The 22,275-nt window shown below is 43.3% G+C and overlaps 2 protein-coding genes across 2 annotated transcripts in view; both read left to right on the plus strand.

Moving 5' to 3' along the window:
* Window positions 1–739: 739 nt before the first annotated feature.
* On the plus strand, window positions 740–7,726 carry mrpl1 (mitochondrial ribosomal protein L1). The gene is made up of 9 exons (XM_035166765.2): window positions 740–871; window positions 1,683–1,791; window positions 1,904–2,171; window positions 3,109–3,192; window positions 3,623–3,694; window positions 4,463–4,574; window positions 4,715–4,815; window positions 5,010–5,091; window positions 7,567–7,726. The coding sequence occupies exons 1-9, from the start codon at window positions 841–843 to the stop codon at window positions 7,668–7,670; spliced, it is 963 nt and encodes a 320-aa protein (XP_035022656.1). The 5' UTR covers window positions 740–840; the 3' UTR covers window positions 7,671–7,726.
* A 3,918-nt stretch (window positions 7,727–11,644) lies between these two features.
* fras1 (Fraser extracellular matrix complex subunit 1) overlaps window positions 11,645–22,275 on the plus strand; it is a 186,381-nt gene continuing 175,750 nt past the window's right edge. Inside the window, exons 1-2 of the mRNA XM_035164875.2 lie at window positions 11,645–12,211; window positions 16,390–16,421. Coding sequence (XP_035020766.2) covers window positions 12,052–12,211; window positions 16,390–16,421 — 192 coding nt within the window. The 5' untranslated portion in view covers window positions 11,645–12,051. The remainder of the gene's footprint in view (window positions 12,212–16,389; window positions 16,422–22,275) is intronic.

The raw sequence follows: 22,275 nt of genomic DNA on the forward strand, positions 1-22,275 counted from the left end.
AACCTCTGGTGGAATTAAACTGATGAAACACACTTAAAATATTAAGTATATAACTGTACTCCTGTGTATCATATATTTAGGGTATTGTACTAATATCATAGTGGTATTAGTGTAACACAAAAACATATTAATATACATTTATACTTAGTATTTTCAAGTAGATTTTTTATACTAAGGAAAGGTGAAGTTTACTGCCCAGAAATATTAAATTTCTACTGAATAACCACAACACTTAGAATATAAAGTATGTGACTGTACTAATGTGTATCATATTTCTAGGGTATTATACTAATTATCATAGTGGTATTAGTGTAACACAAAAACTTATAAATAAACACAAAACATTCGAAGTACAGAGTTTACTGCCTCCAATTCTGATGGAGTTATAGTTAGTTAGTACAACCAAACCATTTCAATATCTAAATCGATATTTTATAGACGGACACAACTACATGTTTTTACCTCAGAATATATGAATATGTGGAAGCGAGTGGAGAATCCGGCACAAAGTGATTTCACCGAGTAAAACATCTTCAACAAATTGTTTTTTAATTGACTTTAAACTTCATTCTGGGGTATTTTCATCAGTTTCCCCCATAACAAAAGAAGCAGAGAATTAAATGTGACCCTGAAATCTCCACAAGGATATTTCTCATTTCTATTCAAGTTTTGTGTGGTTTACTTCACACGATATAAGTAAAGTCTATACAACTTAAATTTATCATCTATTATATTAGATTATCATTTTAAAGATCTATTAGATGATCACTTGTTTTCTCCTCGGGCGGAACCATTCTCAGAGCCTCGCTGTTTCCACCCGGAGCAGAGAAGTTCCCAGACATGGCATCCTGCACGCGGACTGTGTGGAAAGGTCAGCTACTCCAGTTTAACTCACTTTACTGGAACTGGTTTTAAACCAGTTCATTTATAAGATACTAGAATAATAAACTGTCTATTTGTGCGTTAGCTTCTGTGTTCGCTAGCTCTTCTGGTTGACGAGCACAGAATCCGAACCCCGTCGGGGAAATGTGATATTCTGACTTTCCTCTTCCTTAGTGAATAATTCCACACTTTGAATAACATCGCGTGTGGTCATTTCAGAATCAGTGACATGTTCTGTTTAATTCGGCGTTAATAGAATCAACATGGCAGCTTTCAATTCAACGCTAATAGTCGTATTTTGGATGGAGTCACCTATCTGTGCTGTGCGTCCCTGAACCACAACACGTCGTGGAGGGCGGCGGAGAGAAGCGCTAATGAAACAAGAAAAAGTGGAAGTTTAGCCACATTACGATCACGTGTCGTTGGTCATGTGCAGCCGAATTGAAGAGTTAATACAAACGATTGGACTTGTCATTGAAAATATGTTATTTTAATTTGCGTGTGTTTGTTGATAAGCATGTTTGTCTTAAACAGGCAGATTTCTGAACGAGGTTTCGGGGGTAATATCTATCAACGCGAGAGGCTGTAGTTTATAGGAGCCATCATTTACATGATTTACTTTGCATGTACACACAGAGTTAAATGAAGCTGTCAGATAAACACACTGTTCACTTTGCATTATGATCTAATTTACAGATTTACAGATCCACAACAACCACCTGATGTTGCTTCGTGAAGCTTGTGGCTTCACATCAGCTTGCTTTTCTTTTTTAAATTCTAACTCTTTATCTCTTTTCCAGTTTTGTCAGGATGTCCGAGGCCTCTGCTCGGCGCCGGTGGTCCCAGCTACACGGGCGTCTCTCAAGCTGCACAGAGGAAACTCCCCGTCAGGACCTTTGCTGCCGTCAGGTGAGTTTGGCATTAGAACTCGTTGTTACCATACAAATCATAAAATGAAGACGAGGCCTGACGAAACAAGTATTTTTCAATTCAACAAATCCCTCATCGACTCGTTTGTCAGGACACAAAAGAAAGACAAGAAAGAGGAAGCGGAGAAAGAGGTGAAGAAGGAGAAGAAGGTTATCGATGACGCCAACAGACACAAGCCCTATGGCAAGACGGCGTGGGCGCCCGTGGATGACGTGTACATTTTGAGGCACTACCCCAGGACCATGTACAACCCGGCGGACGCCATCGAGCTGCTGAAGAACTTCCAGGTGTTGGACTTCACTCCGCTCAGTCAACCCGTTTATATCGACCTGAAGCTGGACATGAAACTGGAGAAGAAGGTAACAACGCTGTAGCTGCTCTCCTTACGATTCTGAAGTGAAAACATTACTAGACCTCAATTAATAATCGACAAATCAATTAGTTGATTCACAGAAACAATTATGTGTATTTTATTTTAACAGAAATATAGAAATAGTGACAAAAATACACAATAATGGTTGATGAGCTGCTGCTTTTCTTCCGTGTTCTCAGGGTTTATATCGTCGTCTTTGGCTCTGGCAAGTTGTAAAGGGCATTTTTAACCTAATAGTTACATTTTATAGACTAACAATTAATAAGTATAAAATAGCAAATATGCTAATTTACATCCGTCGTCCATTGGCAGGTTAAAAAAAACTAACATGAGCCTGATACAGAACAAATAACAAATGCAGACTCCAGTATATAAATACACAAATAGAGAAATGTAAAGTGATCACAGTCCTCGTTCGCCATGAGCCATTGTTGACGTCCCTTTGCTGACAGCACAGTCTGTTAAAATCTGCATTTGGGTTTGTTTGCTAAACAGCATGGAAACAACTTCCTGGTAATCTCCTGGAAAAGCAGCTGGATCCTCGATATAGACGCCGTTGTCCCGACGGCGTCTGATCACCTGCCAAAGTGTCTGTTAGAGACAAACGGTTACAGACTTGGCAGGTTTGTTTGGCTCCTGCTCCGCTGGTACCGTTATCACCTCGCCTCCACACGTCTGACGGATATTTACAGCTTCAATTTCCACAACAACGCAGGTTTAGGTTAATCAGCTGAAACAGCTGTGAGACAAGAGGAATCAAAGCCTCATGAGTTTGTTGTTTCCAAGAAAAATGTAGTTTTAATACTGGATAACCTGAAGTTGGTCTGTGATTGACACACGTCCCTTTTTTGTGTGTTCTCCCAAAATCCTGTATTTTCTCTGAACAAATAGATTTATTATTATTGTCATTATCCTCCTGACAGAAAAAAGTGGACTCCTTCGTCAGCACCGTGCACTTACCTCACCCCTTCAAGACGGAGATGAACAAAGTTCTGGTCTTCACTGAGGTAACTCTTCTCTCTCTCTCTCTCTCTCTCTCTCTCTCTCTCTCTCTCTCTCTCTCTCTCTCTCTCTCTCTCTCTCTCTCTCTCTCTCTCTCTCTCTGCACCCTCACTGAATCTTAATTTCATAGCCAATTGATTGTGTGTTGTTGATGAATTGTTTTAATATTCGTCTGAGCATGATTCAGATGTGCAGCAGCACCTTTTCATTTGTCACCCGGCTGGTCGGCGCTGAATGGGGCCGGGCGGTGGCTGTTCTGGTCACAGAGAGCCACACCACAAGATTAATATTCCTGACAAGCAGCACAAGTTGTGGCCTGCGACTTAGAAGTGCATTTTAACGACCGTAATGAACGAGGCTGTGGTGGTCGGCCAGACGCCGGCACACCCGAGGTCAGATCTACGTGGGTGACGCTGCCTCTGCTTCTCTCTGCAGGATCCTAATCAAGCTAAAGTCGCCCAGGAGAACGGGGCAGTTGTAGCTGGAGGAGCAGAACTCATACAGCAGGTGAGTCGGTCTAACATCACACAAGAAGTTCATATTGAGTTTAATTTTACGTTCTCACTTTTCTTTTTGTCGGATTGTAATGAATTTACTTTTGAAATATGTTTTCCAAGTCCAAGCAAATTTAAAAAGACCAAATAAGAAGCCATGAACGTATTTTGTTGTTGTTGGACAAAGCGAATAACAGTGATCATCAGTTTAATTATTTATTATGTGCAGGTTTATAACATTAAACTTAAAAACGATGATTCTACACATGTTGTGTTTCTTTGAAAACACGACGCAGTGGCCTGGGAGCCGTCGACAAAGTGGTGCATTGGTATTTTGCTGGTGTCTGACCACACACTGATCACTAACTGCTGTTCAACAGCACTGAGAGGAATTCATCTCGGCAGCGACCGAAAAACCGAACATCAAACTTTCTGGCAGCATCGGTGACGTTGTTAAATTCAACCTTAACTGTTGTAATCACTCAAAATGCTGTTATCCTTCATGTGGGGGGGACAGCGCTCTGTAAGAGACGTATGTGGAGCTGGAAACGATGTGAGAACTTGGGACGTTCATCATCACCGACATTAAACATTTTGACGGATTAATACTGTTTATCAGTTAAAGAAATCCTTGGACATCGGGTCTCAGAACATTTCAGAATAAACCACCAGTAGAAGAGCAGAGGACTGAGGAGCTTGTTCCGAATATGTACGCAGTTTATTCTCATGCGCATCGGAGTCCGTGAAGTTTAATTTAATCCGATCTCCTTTCTGTTTCTAGATCTTAGACGACGAGATTTCAGCCGACTTCTACGTGGCCGTTCCAGATATCCTGCCGAAGCTTGTGCCGCTAAAAAACAAACTGAGGAAGAAGTTTCCGAAGAGCAAGAGAGGTACGAGAGGCGGAGCGTGAAAAACACGTCGTCCTCAGTGTGTGTTGACAAATTGAGACTTAACTTTTAGGAAGAAGAAGGTCTCAGGTTTGTTATAATAACTCATTAGACTCGTGAATTATCTCTCTGTTGACTCCCAGGTTCCGTTGGCGTGAACATCCCCAAAATGTTGGCGTTGTTTAAAATGGGTCACGAGTACATGGTGGAGAGCGACCGCTTCGTCAGGACCCAGATCGCCACGGTGAGTCGGAATATATCTGCTACCAAACAGAGTGTAGAGGGCTGCGCACAAAAATGAACCCACAACATCTCGGATACGAGCGCTGTCATCTCAAAAGATGAGAAAAGACATAGAAATGCTATTTTATCAAGAACATGTAGTTTAAGTTTCAGTATTAAAAGTTTCTTTCTTCCTGTTTTCTGGCCTCTGCACAGCTGGACATGCCCAGAGAGCAGATCTTCGCCAACCTGCGGAGCATCCTGATCGATGTCTGCTCCCACCGACCGGCCAACATGGGTACGCCCACTAAAACCAGTCCACACCACATGTTTAACCACTGACACAGAACCACTGCTCCCCCCTCTGTCAACAGGAACTGACTGACAGCTCTTCAGAATAAAACCACACACTGATTATTGATTTCCTTTTGCTGTCAGAGAGGAAACGCGTTGACATCACACCAGCGTTTGTTTGCTGGTTGGTTTTGACTTCCCTCTCTGGTGGAGCCCAGCAGAGTCAGTCCCCACATGAGGCTGCAGGGGGCGCAGCTGCTCAGTGAAATAGTTCCACAGCTTTGCTTTAAAGAGGAAAAATGTAAAATCTACCTGATATGTATCTGCAGAGTTTCCCTGTAAACACAGATTTGAAACGACCTCAGTTTACGACCTGCAGGGGGCAGCAGGGCCGAGCGAGGACTTCATTCTTTTCTCTTCATTTTCTCCACTTTCCTTCAATAACCCGGCGCAGAGGCTAATCGTCGGTTAATGGAGCCTCGTTAGAGCGAGAGGCTTAAATGATCTAAAAAATAATTGATTCTGAGCTTGCTAAACAAAACCCCATTAACTGCCCCCCCCCCGACTGGAGTGAGCTGCGGAGCTCTCAGTAACTCTGATTGAGGACGCTCGTGGAGCGGCGGCCCTTTGTGACCTGGAACTTCTCATATCGAGAGCTCTTACATTTCCCATTCATCTCAAGTCCTCTCTGAGGACCAGATTGCCGTTTAAGCTTGTGTCTCTTCAGCAGAAAACTGGAAAACAGTTCCTCTGGTCTTTCGTGCAGGTTGAGGGCTGTTTACACGGGGTCATTTGTTTGCGGAGCAGCTTTCCCAGCAGCCCTGCTGTCTGTGCTCAGATGTGTTTACTGCTTTGTGCTGTGGTGGCTTCACATATGTTGTCCCAGCTGGTCGCTGTTTTGAGGGATGCTGGGAAAATGTGGCGAGGTGGTGTTTGTACAGGATGTGTCATGTCCGGGGCCACAGAGGAAGTTCGAATGGGTAAAATCTTTCCTTCACAGTAGATCTGCACACAAGGCGTTGATCCATCTCGCCCCTCAGGACGCCGCTTCCCTTTCCTCTCCATCACTGACACAATGATTTGCTTTATTTGCTGCATTATTCAGAATCTGCTGAATCTGTTCCCCCGTGAGAGCAACGTGGATTAGTCTGGACAAAGTAACTTCACTGGTTTTCAGAGTCGTACAATCTCAAGGCTGTAACTCTAGTTAGTTCTGTGTCCTGCTAAACGTTCGCCTCGTGGAATTATTTGATACCATAAAACTTAATTTAAGTTTAATAAATGAGCTGACACACATATTGCCTCCTTTGCACCGGAAATACCTAAATATGAAAATAATATAAACAGGTGAGATGAAAAGGAACAAAAAGAGAAAAGGATGTTAAACGATGTTCAACCTGTCGCGGTTCAGAAATCCTTCAGAATCATTTTTTCCCGTCCACCAGTTTTCACACATTTTGCTTGAGAGCAGAGCGACAGGAGGTGACGGCTCTCACAGCTGATGCCTCTGCAGGAAACGTGAGCGGCTGAAGTCTGGTGATTATCCCTGTGGGACCGCTCCAGTGTTAACGCTCCGCTGAACCCGCCCGGCCGCACAGTGACCTCCACGCCACAGTGACCGGAACGTCCCGCTCGGTGCCTCGTTCCACTTCTGTAATTTGAAGGTGGCGTGTTGAACCGAGCCCCCGGGGGCCGGTCTGAGCCCCGTCTGACGGCGGCGGACAGCTCTCTCTGAGTTGGTGCCAGCAAACATTACGCAGCAGGTCAACTCCCACGACGAGAGGCCAAATTTGTGAACTTGATTTAGCTGCTTGAAGAAGTGAGGTTTTTATTTTTATAATGGCTGCAGCAGAAACAAGAGGAAACCTCACAGATAAACACTTAAAACTGAGAAAAGAGCATAAAGGCAACGTGTGGGCGAGGAAAAGTAAAAACCCCCAAGGGCCTTATGGGAATTATTCATGACAAAAGCACGGGTGCACGCTGATAAATAAAGACCCGGGTGCGGAAAACAGTAGACACCAGGGGAAATGCTGCTGAAATTAGGATTCATAAGTAAAGACGTGGGACACTGCAGGGAACGGGAGCTTGTTTAAAAATGAAAGAGAGACGGAGGACGTGTGGGTGAGAGACACTGGAAGCAGCTGTTTAATAGAATCACATTCAAATTCATGCTCGGCCTCATAATGGGAGTTTAAAGTTTTCAAAAGCCTCCCGAGTTTTTTTGTTTTGATCGTTTCCAGCTTCGGGAACAAAGCCGAGGTTATTTCATGTTGTGAAGTTTCTCCTCGCAGCAAATCGATGTCAGTTTGGATTCAGGTTTAACGGGATCACAGCAGCTTAATACCAGAAGTCAGAAGTTAAAGAAAACTTTTGATTTTTAATATTTCACAGTGTTTTCTGTCATTTTAGAAAGTGTTGATGTTTCTCACTTTCTTCACTTTCCTCTCTTCCTCCCTCCTCCTCCTCCTCCTCTCAGGACCTTTCATCCAGCGAGCGATCATCGGCAGCCACACCAGCGAAGCTCTGTGGTTCAGAAGTGAAGACGTTTTACCCAAACCAGCGGAGAAGAAGGAGGAATGAGACGTGTTTCACATTGTATATAATCATTGTACTGAATAAAGTGTTTGTTCTCCTGAGCTGTGATACAGTAACTATTTGAAAAACGAGGAGAGAGGACAGAAGGTGATCTTTTATTCATATTCACCTGCAGGAAACTTATAAATCAGCTGATACTGTTTTACATCTGGAAGTCCAGCTTTGAATTATTAACTGTGACGTATTAAAATCCAACTCTTCGTCCTGTCAGAGCAAGTTCAGCGGCCTTAGAAATTAATTTCCAGATTTCTTTTTAAATTCTTTGCATTTGTTTTCCCATGTCTTCCGTTCCCCCTCGTTCAATCAACAACATCCTCATTTTCACCAGTTCATTTCTTTTTACGCTACATGTTTGTAATATGAACGACTGAATGACAATATAAACTGTCGTGGATCCTGTCGTCCTCCTCGTGTCGTTTGCTGCCCTTTTATTAAATAACACAAAAACGATTCATACGTCATAGAAGAACAACTCTGTTCATCATCGTTCAGTTTGAAACTGTTTTGTCTATAAAATGACAAAAAGCCCAATTTAAAATATTCACCTTGATTAGTTTGTGACCAGTAAAAAGTCCAAATCAGAAACGTAACAAATATTCACGTTTGAGTTCTCACTGCAGCTGGTAGAACCCAGGTGTGGTACTGTCAGTTGAACGCCAGGCGGCAGTGTTGACTGAGGCTGTGCTGCTGAGACCGTGTACAATGAACCCAGGATTTTCCTGTTGCAGCCGAAACATCTGCACATTGTCACCAGAGGAGAAGCAGAACATCTAGAAACTAACAACCTGCAGCAATAAACACATTTACTCAGATCTACTGTATGATGAGCGAGAGAGAGAGAGAGAGAGAGAGAGAGAGAGATTCACTCAGATTTCTCTCCTTCTTCTTAAAGTCATGTGTCCCGTCTGCAGGTGTCCATGTGTTCCATTAACTTTATTTATTCTTATGCCTCATGTATCTTGTGTCTGTTTTGATTTTGTTGTTTGTTTCTGTTCTGTTCCAGATGAATCACCCACAGTTGGATTTAAATAATAAAGTAGTTTGAATTTAATTTTTAAAAGCAAACATCCAGCTCTACATGCTACTCAGGCTTTGATTGAATTTTATTTATTTATCTCTGTTTATTTTGACATCCTAGATTGTCGTTTTAATCTATTTCATTTATTTATTCAATTATTAATTTACTTTTCACTGTAATACATGACTTTTTAATCTCTGGTTTTACTCATTATTCTTTTAGTATTTTATTGTTTTATCTTTATTATTTCATATTTATTTACCTGCCTTTCATTTTTTTCATTTGAAATCTATGAGATTAACGACGTTTCCTCACTTCCTACTAATATTGTTTTGTCTGTGTGTGGATGGTTCATCTAATCAGTTTTATTATTTTTAAATATTTGTACTGTTTTCATTGCTGTTATTCTCTACAGCACTTTGTGTCACATTGAGATCTGTTGTACCAATAAAGTCTGATTGATTGATTAACTCCAAAAAGTTTAGTTCATTTCTTCAGCTTTAGCTCACCCAGCTTGTTTGGTGTCAGAATCTTAAACCTGACGTTAAACCAGTGAATCAAAGTTTTACATGAATGTTTTTCTAACTGTCTCTCTACCGTCCACATCGACCGTCCTCTGACGCCGAGCAGGTTGATATTCAGTTTAATATGGAGATAAGTTTATTGGTCCCAGTGGGGAAATCAAGCTGCAGCATCAGAGAGAGAGAGGCAGAGAAGATGAAGGAAATAATCACAATAATGTAATTTACTTCAGCGAACTTCTCCACGACCAGCACGAGATTCTGACCCTTACAGGCCGGATTTCTGTGCATTATATTGTCAACCTCATTCAAAGTATTGTAAAGTTTATTGTCCTCCTCCAATTAGAGGGTCAACAGATTCAGGCTGTAGTCAACAGATGTTATGATGTTATTTGTTAGATTGATTTTGGGTTCAACCTCTGAGGGCTCCTGAGGAGGTTCGAGGCCTCGCAGCGTTGCAGCCATATTGAATTCTGTAACTTAACTCCAAGAAACCTGCAGAAACTCTGCAGAAGTTTGGATTCCATCACACGATATGGTCACATCTGATTGGTCAAGAGCCAGAGTTTTTAAGAAGTTTCCTCAGAGTCAAGAAGAGGAAGGAGTCCTGATGAGGATGATGATGATGATGATGATGACGTGATGCCTCCATTGATGTTGGTTAAATCGTCTTTAATGAAGAAAATGTTAATTATTCATGTGTTTGTCCGAGTTGGAGTTGTGCTGACGACAGACTGGAGCTCAGGGTTTACCCCGAATATTTTAATCTCCCACCGCGTCACTGGGTGCTGGTTATAAATAGTCGCAGGGTGCAGCCAGCCGCGGTTAAAGCAGCAAGAAATAAAGCTCGTTCAAAAGCAAAAACTGATCTGATCCCTGCTTTTGGCAGAGGACAAAGGGGCTGAGAGGAGATCAGGTTACTGCCATGTGACACTGAGGAATCTCAGGCCTGCACCGCCTCTGATTCAACATCACACACACACACACACACACACACACAGAGAGCTGCACACGTCTAATAATAAGGCTCCAGGAGGTTATCAAACAGGCATCAGCTGAATTACACACTCCTCACTTATTATAGATGAAAAATAAGCCCAGTGGAAAACACACTGTAACTCTCCATGAATGCAAAGTGCTATAAATACACAAAAAGCTCAGTGAGAAAACTTGACAAAGTCCCCGTGGAGTCATTAAAGTGACACCGACGCAGATAAACTTAGACAATACAGCGCCCACGAGTCAGATGAGTCAAACTCCCTGTTAATACTGTCAACTGTATATATACCTTATTAAAATACATATAGATTATATAACTATGGTAACAACAGGAGATACAAATCCCATTAAGTGAGATAAACTAATTAGCTTCCACCTTATTGTGACGTTAAAGGATGAAGTGTGTTATAATAACAATAAACTGATTCATTAAAGTATTTTTACATGTTTAAAGGCATCACAAATATAAAATATTGTAAAAATGTGGATATTTAGCATCTCAGACACATTTTAAAGTTCTTAAATGTGAATATTTCACTGACAAGTTCCAACTAAATCAACACTATGCAACTTTTTCACCTTAAACCAGCAGCTTGATTAGAATGAGTTTGATGTTTCAGTGACTGTGAATAAAACAGAAAGTTTCCTCTTTCATTTCCACTCAGGTACAAGAGGAATATTATGAGACAGGTACGATAAGATGAGATGAGATAAGATATGTAAACAGAATATAAACAATGTACAGATGATAGTTACAATGTAAAGGGGATATTGACAATATAAAAGTCAATATATACACTGTAAAGATGATATATATACAGTGTAAAGCTAATATATACAGTGTAAAGCTCATATATACAGTGTAAAGCTAATATATACAGTGTAAAGCTCATATATACAGTGTAAAGCTCATATATACAGTGTAAAGCTCATATATACAGTGTAAAGCTAATATATACAGTGTAAAGCTCATATATACTCTGTAAAGCTAATATATACACACTGTAAAGATAATATATTCAGTGTAAAGATAATATTCACAGTATAAAGATAACATATACACTGTAAAGATAATGTATACACAGTGTAAAGATAATATATTCAGTGTGTAAACAGAATAAACAGAATGTAAACATAACATATACAGTATAAAGAGGTTATATACAGATTGTATTTGTATTAACCAGATATTTCCCGCAGTAAATGGGATTTAAATGATGAAGCTATTCATATACCTATCATATATTTATTTATATTCTGACTTTATATTCCTTCACTAACTCTCTCCTTCATGTGTGAATCCTCAGGGAGACTCCAGCATGTGAGGAGGAGGTGGGACGTCCTCCTGGAGTGAGGGGGGGGGGACGAAGAAGAAGAAGAAGAAAGACAAGAAGAAGAAGAGGAGGAGGAGGGAGGAAGGAGGAAGGAGTGGGGGGGCTCTGGGAGGAGGAGAAGTGAGTTCAAACCTCCGCAGCAGGAGCGCGTAAAGTCCGCTGGTGTGTCCGCCTCCCGTCGTCATGCGCTTTTAAAAGCGTCCCGGTCGCTGCAGCTGGAGGAGCAGAAGAAACCCTCCGTCCAGCTTCCCGTGCTCCCGGTTCCTCCCGGTTCCTCCCGGTTCCTCTCGCACCCACAGATCCGCGCTCGACCCGCGGAGCTGCGACCAGGCGGAGTCCGCAGGAGACGCAGCGGCGGCGGCGGAGACTTGTCCAGCACCGCGCGGCTGCCTTCCAGCCCGGAGCGCAGCGCCCAGGAGCCGGAGCCGGTGCGCCCCGTGTCCCCGCTCCTCCGGGGAGGACACAGCCCGGATCTCCACCGGATCTTCTTTAATATGCTCAGAGGGACCTGCCGGAGATTCACACCCCAACACGTCGCGTCTTTTCTCCCTGGATTTGGATTTAATTCCCCCGGTTCTGCTGCCACCATGGCTGGATGGTGGATATTTGCTGGAGCTCTCGCCGGGATCCTCAGCGTCCCCCGGGGGATCTATGGTTGGTATTTGTCGGGTTGTTATGTGGGTCAGGGGCTGATCAGGGACCACATTAGAACCAGATCCACTGAAACCACAACCTGTCCTGGTTGCACTCACACTGAAAGTTACGGCCACACTTGCCCCCTTCCCTCTCCCGGTGGAACAGTTTGCATTGATCCACCAGTGAGTGGGATTCATTCCTCCTCAGGGACCCCAGCAGGGGGCCAGGACCCCGGGGAGGGATCCACTGAGCAGGGTTTTGTTCACCAGGCTGAGAGAGGAGAGAAGTTTGTGTGATTCCTGCTGAGATGGTGAATTTAAAGTGAGCTCTTTCACATTTTTAACATTTTACTGAATGAATGTCATCATCATCTTCATCAGGTGGTGACTTAACGGTTTATGTTGCCTGGTCAGATTTATCCTGCACTGATAAATCCAAACTTCTGTGTTAAGCGTAATTGAAACACAGGTTTAATTGTGTCCGGCTAATTTGAAACGTTAAAGTTTTTTTAAGTGTTGTTTAAAGAGCCCCTCCACCTCCAGTTAGAAACTCGGACCCAAATTCAACAGGAAGTCTTTGCACCGTTTGATCTGCAAATCACCAAAATCTGCTCTTAGTGAGACCCACGTCGAGTCGAACTTCAAAGACCGCTTGTGAGAAGCTGCTGAATCAAAGGAGGAGCCACTCCGGAGTGTAAACCCAGCGGCTCGGCCTCTGGAATGAAACCCTGCAGGCTGTCAATCATTATCAGACCCAACAGTCCCTCAGGTGTGTGAGATCTGTGAGAAGAAGATTCTCACAGGACGAACTGTGGAGGAGCAACACCTCAAAGTGTCTGACTCAACCTCGTCTGCATTTCCTCAAACATCCAAAACACGCCTGTGAAATCGATTCTGCTCTCGGGCCTTTGAGCTCTTTAAATTTTCATAACTTCGTCTCTGCATCAAACCCAGAAGGTCGTCCCCCAGCATGCACTGCAGCCACTCCCCCCCCATCAGTGGAGATCATAGTGCATGTAGAGATCTGGCAGGTGAAAGTTCCTCTGCAGAACCTGGACCTCAGACTCCTGCACCGGAGTCATTAGCATCTCTTCATGCCGGCGTGCGTCCAATCCGCTTGGCAGCACTTGACTCGACCAGATTCAAACCTTCGTAGAAAGCGAGAGACGCTCGTTCGCCTCCTTTCCGCCGGAGAAGGAGCACGTTGGCGTTCGGAGCGAGAGAGTTGACACGGGTCATGACATTAAGTGGAGAGGATGGATGACGAGGAGGAGATGAACTTTCTGGATAAAAACAAAGTTCTTTGACAGATTGTTCCTGTTCTCATCGCTGCCTCACACAGGAGATTATCCACTGAATACTTTACCATGGCTCCTCTTGACCTCTGTCCCATGATGCATTGCTTTGGCAACATGCAGGTCAGAAGATATCTTGACTTGCAGTTCAATTTTTGGGAAGAAATCAGATCTTTAAAAGTCTAAGAAAAGTAAAACTCCAGCTCGAACAGCATTAAGATGAGGATATAACAAGTTTAAACATAATCACGGACAAACTTCCACCTTTTTTAAAGAATATTTATCCTAAATTCAAAAGGTTTTAATTTCCTTTTCCCCTGCGAATCACAGTAAAAGTACGAGGTTTCACTTTCCCTGCATCACAAACAGTTAAATCTCCACTTGATGCTTAATAACTGGAGCAAAAAAAAAAATGTCCGGGGTGGAGGGGCCTCTTTCAGAAACTCTGTGAAATGAGCGTTTGTGTGATTTGAAAGAGACTCTGAGGTCAAGGCAGAGAAAGGCTGATCGCGGCTGACTGTTGGTTTTTATTCAGTTCTCTGCAGATTCATAACGATTCACGATATGAGATTATAATTTAAACATGTTATCTTGTTATCTGGAGATATTAAAGTTTTATCGTGTGCTTGGGACATTAAATGTTGATCAAATACAGGATGTAAAGGGGCTTGTTAATTTCTCGGCTTTGTGACGATCTGCTCTTCGGCGCAGTTTTTTCTCCCTGTGATGAAACTCATCCATATTCAAGGCTCCATCACGAGAAAACAGCGTTTGAATTCTCATGATTCTGCTCATTAAAGAATCTTCTGGTAGAAAATTGGCTTTTTGAAACATAAACACGAGCAAACTCTCCATGTGTCAGGTTCCACTAATCCTCCGTGAACCTCCAGCACGAAACCGAACCTCCAGTTAAAGTGTTTTTAGACTTTTCTGAAAACTCTCTCCTCCTCAAAAGATCCTGTAGATGAGATGAGGAAGTGAAAAGTTCAGCCTTTTGTCACAGTCAAATAAATGTTGGAAATATGGGATTTCACTCTTTAATTACTTCTCTTCTTTTGTCCATTTCACACCGAATTATCACTCGGCCGATGATCAAATCATAAAAAAAAACAAAGTAGGGGAAAGTAACCTATTTTTCTTAATTCCACTTCTATACATGTGGTTGCATTTGTGTTTTCTTCTTATTTATAGTTATTTATATCAAAGTTTATGGTTAAACTGAAAAATATTGAGCTTAATTTACATTTCTTTGTCGTAACAGTTTGACAACGACATCTCAGAAATCACTGTTACATTTTTTTAAATACAAGTATCGGCCAATATGTCAGTATCAGAAATGTTTTACTCCCTAATATTGGTACAGAACCCCAAAAAACAGTATCTGTCGCTCACTAGTTGCAAATATGGCGAACACTCGATAAACACTTCAATAAAAACATCTTTATCGTAAATTCTGTGTATTTTCAGCTTCAGTTTAAATGTTTTTTCGCTGAAATGTGCTTTTCAATAATTGATAAATTGCCAATCATTACCATGCACATTCCTCATATAGTTTTGAAGTGAATCCCTCCTCGCGTCTCCAGCTGGTTTACAGTGAACTCCAACATTTGACGTGTTAATTAACGTCACTAATTGACTTGTTAGTTGTTGTCGATAGCTCCGAGCTTCTGGAAAACACTTCAGCAGGTTTTGATCCACTTCTGTACATCCGCCCTGAGCCGATCCAAACTGCCACACGATATTTCACTTCGCTCTCTCTTTCGTGCAGACGGACGAGGAGACTCGCTCTCGGCCTCGGTGCATGAGAACGTATCTGTAACCGTGCTCTTGTTTTCCCCTCTGCATCATTATGGTAAATGTTAAACCCTCTCTGCACTTTGCCCCGAGGCGGCTCAGCGAGGCTGCGCTGAGGCGTGCGTCTGCATTTCCTCAACATTTAACCCTCAAATTGAGCAGAGATAATCATCAGCGTCCTTCCGCCTAAAGACGCAGTGTTTCTCTGGCTTTTTAAAATTTCCAGGCGAGTGGAGAGATGATGATGATGATGATGTGCTGGATGTAAACGGCGATAAGTGCTGAATTCGGAATTGGCAAAGTTTGGAGGGGGAAAGTTGCCACAGGTGAAAACTCACACTTTTGTAAACTCAGTGTGAGGTGTCCTGAAATTAAGTTTTTGCAACACTTGCACATCTTTGACACCAAAATAAACAGGAATACGCAGGTTTATTTTAAATGCAGATAAAGCCACTAAAAAGCTGATCCTTCCTGTTGCCAGTAGAGGAGTTTGTCTTTCTGTCTTTCTGTTATTTCACTTGGGAGTGAATGATGAATCTGTCCATTCTAATGTCAGACTAAGATACAAGTGGGGTTTTGACCAGTGGAAACCATAAATACAAAGAAAACACATAATACAAGCAAATATATAGAAACTTAAATGAAGAAAATACACGTAGTTTTCACGTAAATGCACAAACCCTCGACAAATCCAACAATAAAAGTTTTCATATTGACAAACTGAAAACCCTGACACCTGTCCAGCGCGTCTGTGAAAAGGCTCGTCATCAGATCGGAATCCCTTCAACATGAGATCTTCACAGTTTGAGGATTTCCCCCTGTATCATCCTCCTGCTGTGAAGACATAATGACCACGGCACAGGGCACAGGCGCCCGTGACTCTCACAGAAACCCACATCCTGGAGTTTGGGAGGGAAATTGATTCCTCGTCCGTCCTGAGTCTGATCTGCCGTTTGACCCCGAGCGTCTGCGGGAGTTACACTCACAGTTTATACATAATCCCTCAGTTAAAAAAGGGCTTTGTGACATATCAAATAAGAAAGTGTGATCATGACTGGACTGTCTGATGCTAACTCTCTCTCTCTCTCCCTCTCTCTCCCTCCCTCAGGAGCTTGTATCTACGAGGGATCGCTGCACGCGGTAGGTGACCCCACACGTTATCGGCCTGTTGTCCCTCCTCAGCATCGCTGGTTGAAATGTCCTCCGTGTCCGCTCACAGAATCAGGATCGTGAGTGGGATTGTGAAGCCTGATGAGTATTTGGCTCATGTATTATTCAGTGGGACATCACCGGGTTTGTATGAGTGACGGTCGAAGCCATTAAATGTGTGTGTGTGTGTCTGTGTGTGTGTGTGTGTGTGATAGGTGGTAAAAGGCGTACGTACTATCAGTAGGGATTGCTGCACATCCTCCGTTGTCTGAGATGCAGCCGAGAAGATGCCTCTCATCTATAATGCATGCCGGATACTGACTATGTAGATGATAATGGCGATGAGAGAGCTTGATGCGGCTCGGCGGCGGCGGCGGCGGGCCCGGCTGCAGGAGGAGGAGCCTCTGAATCCCCGCAGCTCAGCCGGTGGAAGGTTGGGATCTTTTTCAAAGTTAGAGAGGAGTTTTACTCCTGGTGGTTCTGCTGGGGGCTGGAGAACATCCAGGGTTCTGCTCTGAGATTTGCTTTTGGTGTTTTCTTCTGTTGGTGGATCCTCAGATTCTGGCTGGAGTCGTACTTTAGAGTTTGACGTTGTGGCTCCTTCAGCATCTTTTCTCACTGTGTAAGGTTTTTCTACTAACGTCACTTCGCTTGAACTTCCAAGTGTTTGCATTTTCCACACAAGTCCACATGGGGGAATGGTGGTTGGCACTGCTGCCTCACAGCAAGAAGGTTGTTGGTTCAGATCCCGGTTAGATTGATTGGAGACTTTGAGTGTTTTCTGAAAGTCAGAACTCTTTCTCTGATGTTCGGAGATGTGGCCTCAGTTCCAGTTCATCACAGAGGTGTTGGACAGGGTTGAGTTGAAGAACCTGTGCACACCAGTCTCTCTTATACCAAACTGTGAAAACTGATTCTCTGTGCACGGGAGCAGTGTCGTGTTGAAACAGGAAACGGACAAAGACAAGTTTTGTCTGAAAAGGTTTAAGTTCTGCGACAGAACCACGAGGAAACTGTGCTCATGAGTGTCAGTATATTTTTGGCAGTATTGTGTCATTTTGAACTTTAAAAAGCAGAGTTTGATAATGTATTTTATCTGTTCTTTTATTCTGAGAATATAATATGCAACATAATCAAGAGAAACCTTTATTCTTATAGTCAATGTTTTAAACATTCAGCTCAGGAAGCAGCTCGGAGTGAGTCAGAACTGAAGTTAGCTCCTCTGTGCTCTTATTGGTCGAACGTGAGTTAGAAGGAATGAAATTGCTGCCGTGCACTTTAGAAAAACACCACTTGTGTCTTGCAACAACTGGTAATCTCTCTTAAAAAGCGTTAAACACGGCTCTGAGCGGCAGAGTTGTGGTTCCCAGGCGGAATGAAGAGGAGCTCCTGCTCCGTTCCTGCTGTGTTATCAGCATAATTACAGTAAAGCCGGAAACAGCGAGCGGTGACATATACCTCCAATCCCGTAAATGCACGGGAACACATCCTGCCTTCCCCTGCGTTAGTCTTCCCCTTCGCTTTGAAACGGGATAATTGTCGGAGCGAGGATGTGAAGGAAGAAACGGCTCAGGCGGGAAGATGGAGGGGGAGGGAAAAGAGAAGGAGGCGGAGGAGGAGGAAGACGAGGGGGTTTGTGGGAAAACGGAGACGGCAGGGAGACAGGTGGGACGCCCCTGCATGTTCGGACACAGCCGGGAAAAGGCCCTTGTGGAGTTCAAAGTGAGGAACCTCCCCCAACACCTGGAGTGGTGGGCAGAGAGAAAACACAGATTAAAGTGCAGACCTCAGAGGAGGAAGACGCCCTCGGGCCTCTGAGTGTTTTTGTGACTGTGGTGAAATCATAAGAACTAAAAAAAACAAAAAAAACTGCCTGGTCACAAATCATCCGTTTCCTCTTTCTTCTTTCTCCAGACTCTAATTTCTTTATTTGATTTAGATTTGGTGTTCAGCTTGATTTACGGCAAATAATGACTCCACCGAACCGTGAGCGCAGATCGTTCTGATCGTCCCTCACAGCTGGATTCAAAAAGACGTCGAGGCTCGATCACACATCCGAGGTGACAGCCGTTGAGAGACATAGGGTATGCATATTAGGACGGCAGAACAGTCGTGTCCCACAGGTTTTTACAGCAATTCTAAATTGTTTTTAGACATGAAAGTAATTCTTTCATGCATCTCCACGTTTCTCTGCAGTGTGTAGGAACCCTGGATCATGTCTTTAGTGTAAGATACTGACATGAAGCTGTGGAAACACTGTGATTTCTATCAGATTCATAAGTTTCTTTAACTCAAACCACACGTTTTATTCACCCACACTCCAAACACGCTAAACAGCTTGATCTCTCTGTATCAATAACAGTTTATTCAAGGAACTTTCCATCAGTTTTTCTCAATCTTTGCATTTACGTGCGCTTCAGGAAGCAAGTTTTCATTTTGTCAAATAACTGAAGTTCAAGAAAAACAAAAAAACCTGTCATCAGGATGTTAGATTAAAGACGAATGATTCTCCTGTAGAACCCTGACTTGTAACGGCTCATCTATGCTTCCTTTATGTACAGGAGCCGTATGGCTGCACAGGGGAATGCTGGGAATGTGCAGTGCACGGTCGACTACAGTTACCACAACACTGTGCCTGAATAGAAACCAAAGGGAGCTCATTTAGAACGGATCCTCTGACAGCTGCCATGTGGGAAATCAGACTCAAACTTCATGGCAGCCGGTCAAAATTTCTGATGCCAAAACTCTGTCATTGTTCGACAGTCGGGTCGTTAACCATTCAGGCGGCTGATCGGGCGTTTTCCATCCTGCAAACAGGAAGTCAAGCGGCGACGGCTTTATTGGAGATCGAACGTTATTTTGTAACGCTGCTCTTGCTACTTCATAGATTGGATCTGCTTGTGCTCAAACTGTGGGCTTGAACTCAAATGCTCTGTTGCTCGCACGCAGATTTCCTGCCCTCCGGCTTCAGCTCTACTCGTATCAGTCACGCTGCTTCTATTCGCGTGAAACGTCTGCTCTCAGATTTCTTATCTGCTCTTGAATTTTTTTTAATGGGACAAATCTGTCAAGATTCCCGACCAGGTGTATTGTCGTGGGTGCGTTAGCTTTGCTTCTTTAAGACTCTTGTACGGGCGGTGACTTGAACTGGGTTCATGCTCTCCTGCCCTCCACTGCCTGAAGGGAAAAACGACAACCCGTCATCCCTGGTAAAACAAAATCAAGGTTATTTTGTTGATTTTAAGTTCTTTACTGTATGGGAACAATGGTGCCCTGTCTCTTTTCCCCCTGTACTTTATGGGAACAAGTCTTCAGAAAAGTCTTCAGAAATCCAAACTGATCAAAGCCTGTGTGATTGTAACACGTGTGAGTTAAACAGTGAAATACAACACTACAGATCTTCCGCCTATTGTCCCCGTGGCTGAAGCAGTTTGCTTTGTTCAGACCTTCTCGTCGGAGCAGACGCGTTTGACTGATGTTCCACATCTGCACTAAATCACTGACCTGTCAACTGTGTCCAGCTCCCGGCCCTGTAACCTGAGTCTGAAGTGTTCGGGTGTAAAGTGACGTCTTCAGTCACGTCACCCTCGGGTCGTCCTGAACATCCTGTCATGTCATGCACCAAACATGGAGGAAGCAGCTCTCATGAGCAGATATTATATATGATGTTATATTCTGCAGTCAGAAATATGGGTCAGACTGAAGTTAAAGAAGTTCAATTTGAATAATCTGTTTGATGTCACAGTTTGATGATGCTCGTCTAAATCTCCAAATTCAGATGTTTGTCTTAAGATGAAAATGAGACTGCAGCTTTATTTATCAATCATCAACTCATTATTCCTGATTCATCATTTAGTCTAAAGAATGTCAGGAAATAGAGAGAATTATACTTCACAGTGTTTCCGGAAGCTGAAGCGGATTCTGTCTATTGCTTGTTTCGATATTCAAGACAAAAGCAGCAAATCATCACAATGTAGAAACTGGAACTAATAATATTTGGATTATTTTCTTTTCTTTGCAGTGAATCATACATGTTACAGTTGTTAAGTTATTCAAATCCAAACAGGAACGTTAACAGAGGTAACCAGGAGACTAATGTTTATGGTTTTTTTATTTTATGTTATAATCGCCTTATCATACGTTTGTATTTTTAAATTTTTAGTCCAGTATAAGTAGAATAAGCAAACAAGTTGCTACCTGTTGCCAGTTCAACTCATCCTTACATACAGGGATATAGAACCGTGGCCCAGCGCTGGCCCAGTGACGGCTGATGGTTGGCTTGATGAGTTCGGACCATAACACTGGGTGCACTTCTCTTTGCCTGAAACTCTGCAGTGCTTTAGGGTCTCATGTCAAATTAGTCAAATCAACTGATGTACCGGTTGTTTGCGGCTCAACAGTGAAGATTGTGGGCAGATTTTGAAATAACGCACGCTCTTATTGCAGCGGGTCAGCGTGCCACCAGGCCCGACACGCTGCTGAAATATGGCACGCAGCCCGCAGTGAAGGACGCCGGCGCTCGGCAACATGCAGCACCATGTCCAAATATATCACCTGCCCCCTCAAGGCTTGAATTCCTGGCATTGCAAGTCGCTGCTACTGAAGGAATCAAACTGTAGGGCACCTTGATTATAGCGCCATCATGACGGAGGTCTGGGCTGTAAATTCCTCTCCATCCATCAGATCGGTGGTAATGAAGAACGACAGCGACGTTAAATAATCTGCTTTCAGCCTCTGTCTGTTTGTCTGTGTGTCCTCCACTTCCTCTTGGGGGAAGGTCGGGACGTGATCCAAGAAAGAGACGAGAACACTTTACATGGATCAGGACAAAGGAGCCAGTCCACGAATGGTTCTATTTACTTTCTTCAACATTGTTTTTTTTTGACATTTTCTCCAATTTCCCAGAGAATAATTCATAAATCTGGATGTAAAAAACGCTGAGAAACTAAAATCTACAAGTGTTTATTTAGGAGTGGCTGGATTTGAGTTTAAGTGTTGGGTCTTGGCGGAGGTATGAGCTGTACTGGGCGCCGTTCCAGTTTGAGATGATGTTTTTTAATATCATGAATTATCTGCTTCGTAAAACAAGTGTTTACATGTGGGACTTAGAAGTGGGGAACTCCAAGAATCAGATCCCTCTGCGCTGTAGTGATCGGAGAGATGGAGCCGTGGTATCGAGGACCCGTCGATACACTCGCTCGACCAATCACGAGTCAGTCTTAGCTGTCAATCATGATGTTTCCCTCTCATATTCACATCATCAAATAACCAAACTTATCAGGAGCATGAACAACTTGATGATGTAGTTTGCTCCATGTCCCATCGGCTAACGCGGAGGAGGACAGGGTTTACAGTCTCCGATCCAGACTCTCTTGATCACAGCAGCTTTCCAGAGCTCGCTTCACTGCAGCAGCTTCAAATGGGCGGGGGGGAGAATCTGAATCTGAAGGGTGGGGGGGAGAATCTGTATCATTTTGTAGCCTGCTGAGCAGTGAGCAGTGAGAAGCTCTGATCCAAGCAGCTCTGAGTCTGTAACTGTTTCTAAAAGCATCAGAAATGTGGATTTAATTCCACCCAGTGCGACTTCAGTGGTAAACTTCAAACCTGCTGCGCTCGGGACCACGTTGGCAATCGTGCACACGTCACGTGCACAGGAAATATAAAAGGGGATGAATCAGGGAAGATAATTATTTTGCCTCTTCGAGCCACCGTGACGTCTCTGTGCCGTCGTCATGGCTCCGCTCGGCGGATTTTTCCCGGATTTACGTCGAGCGAAATGATCGTGCGTCATTTCCATTTGCTGAAACGGCTGCGACGTATAAATCCACTCGTAATAAAACATGTG

The sequence above is a fragment of the Hippoglossus stenolepis genome, chromosome 9, assembly GCF_022539355.2.
Source record: "Hippoglossus stenolepis isolate QCI-W04-F060 chromosome 9, HSTE1.2, whole genome shotgun sequence".
Taxonomy (NCBI): domain Eukaryota; kingdom Metazoa; phylum Chordata; class Actinopteri; order Pleuronectiformes; family Pleuronectidae; genus Hippoglossus; species Hippoglossus stenolepis.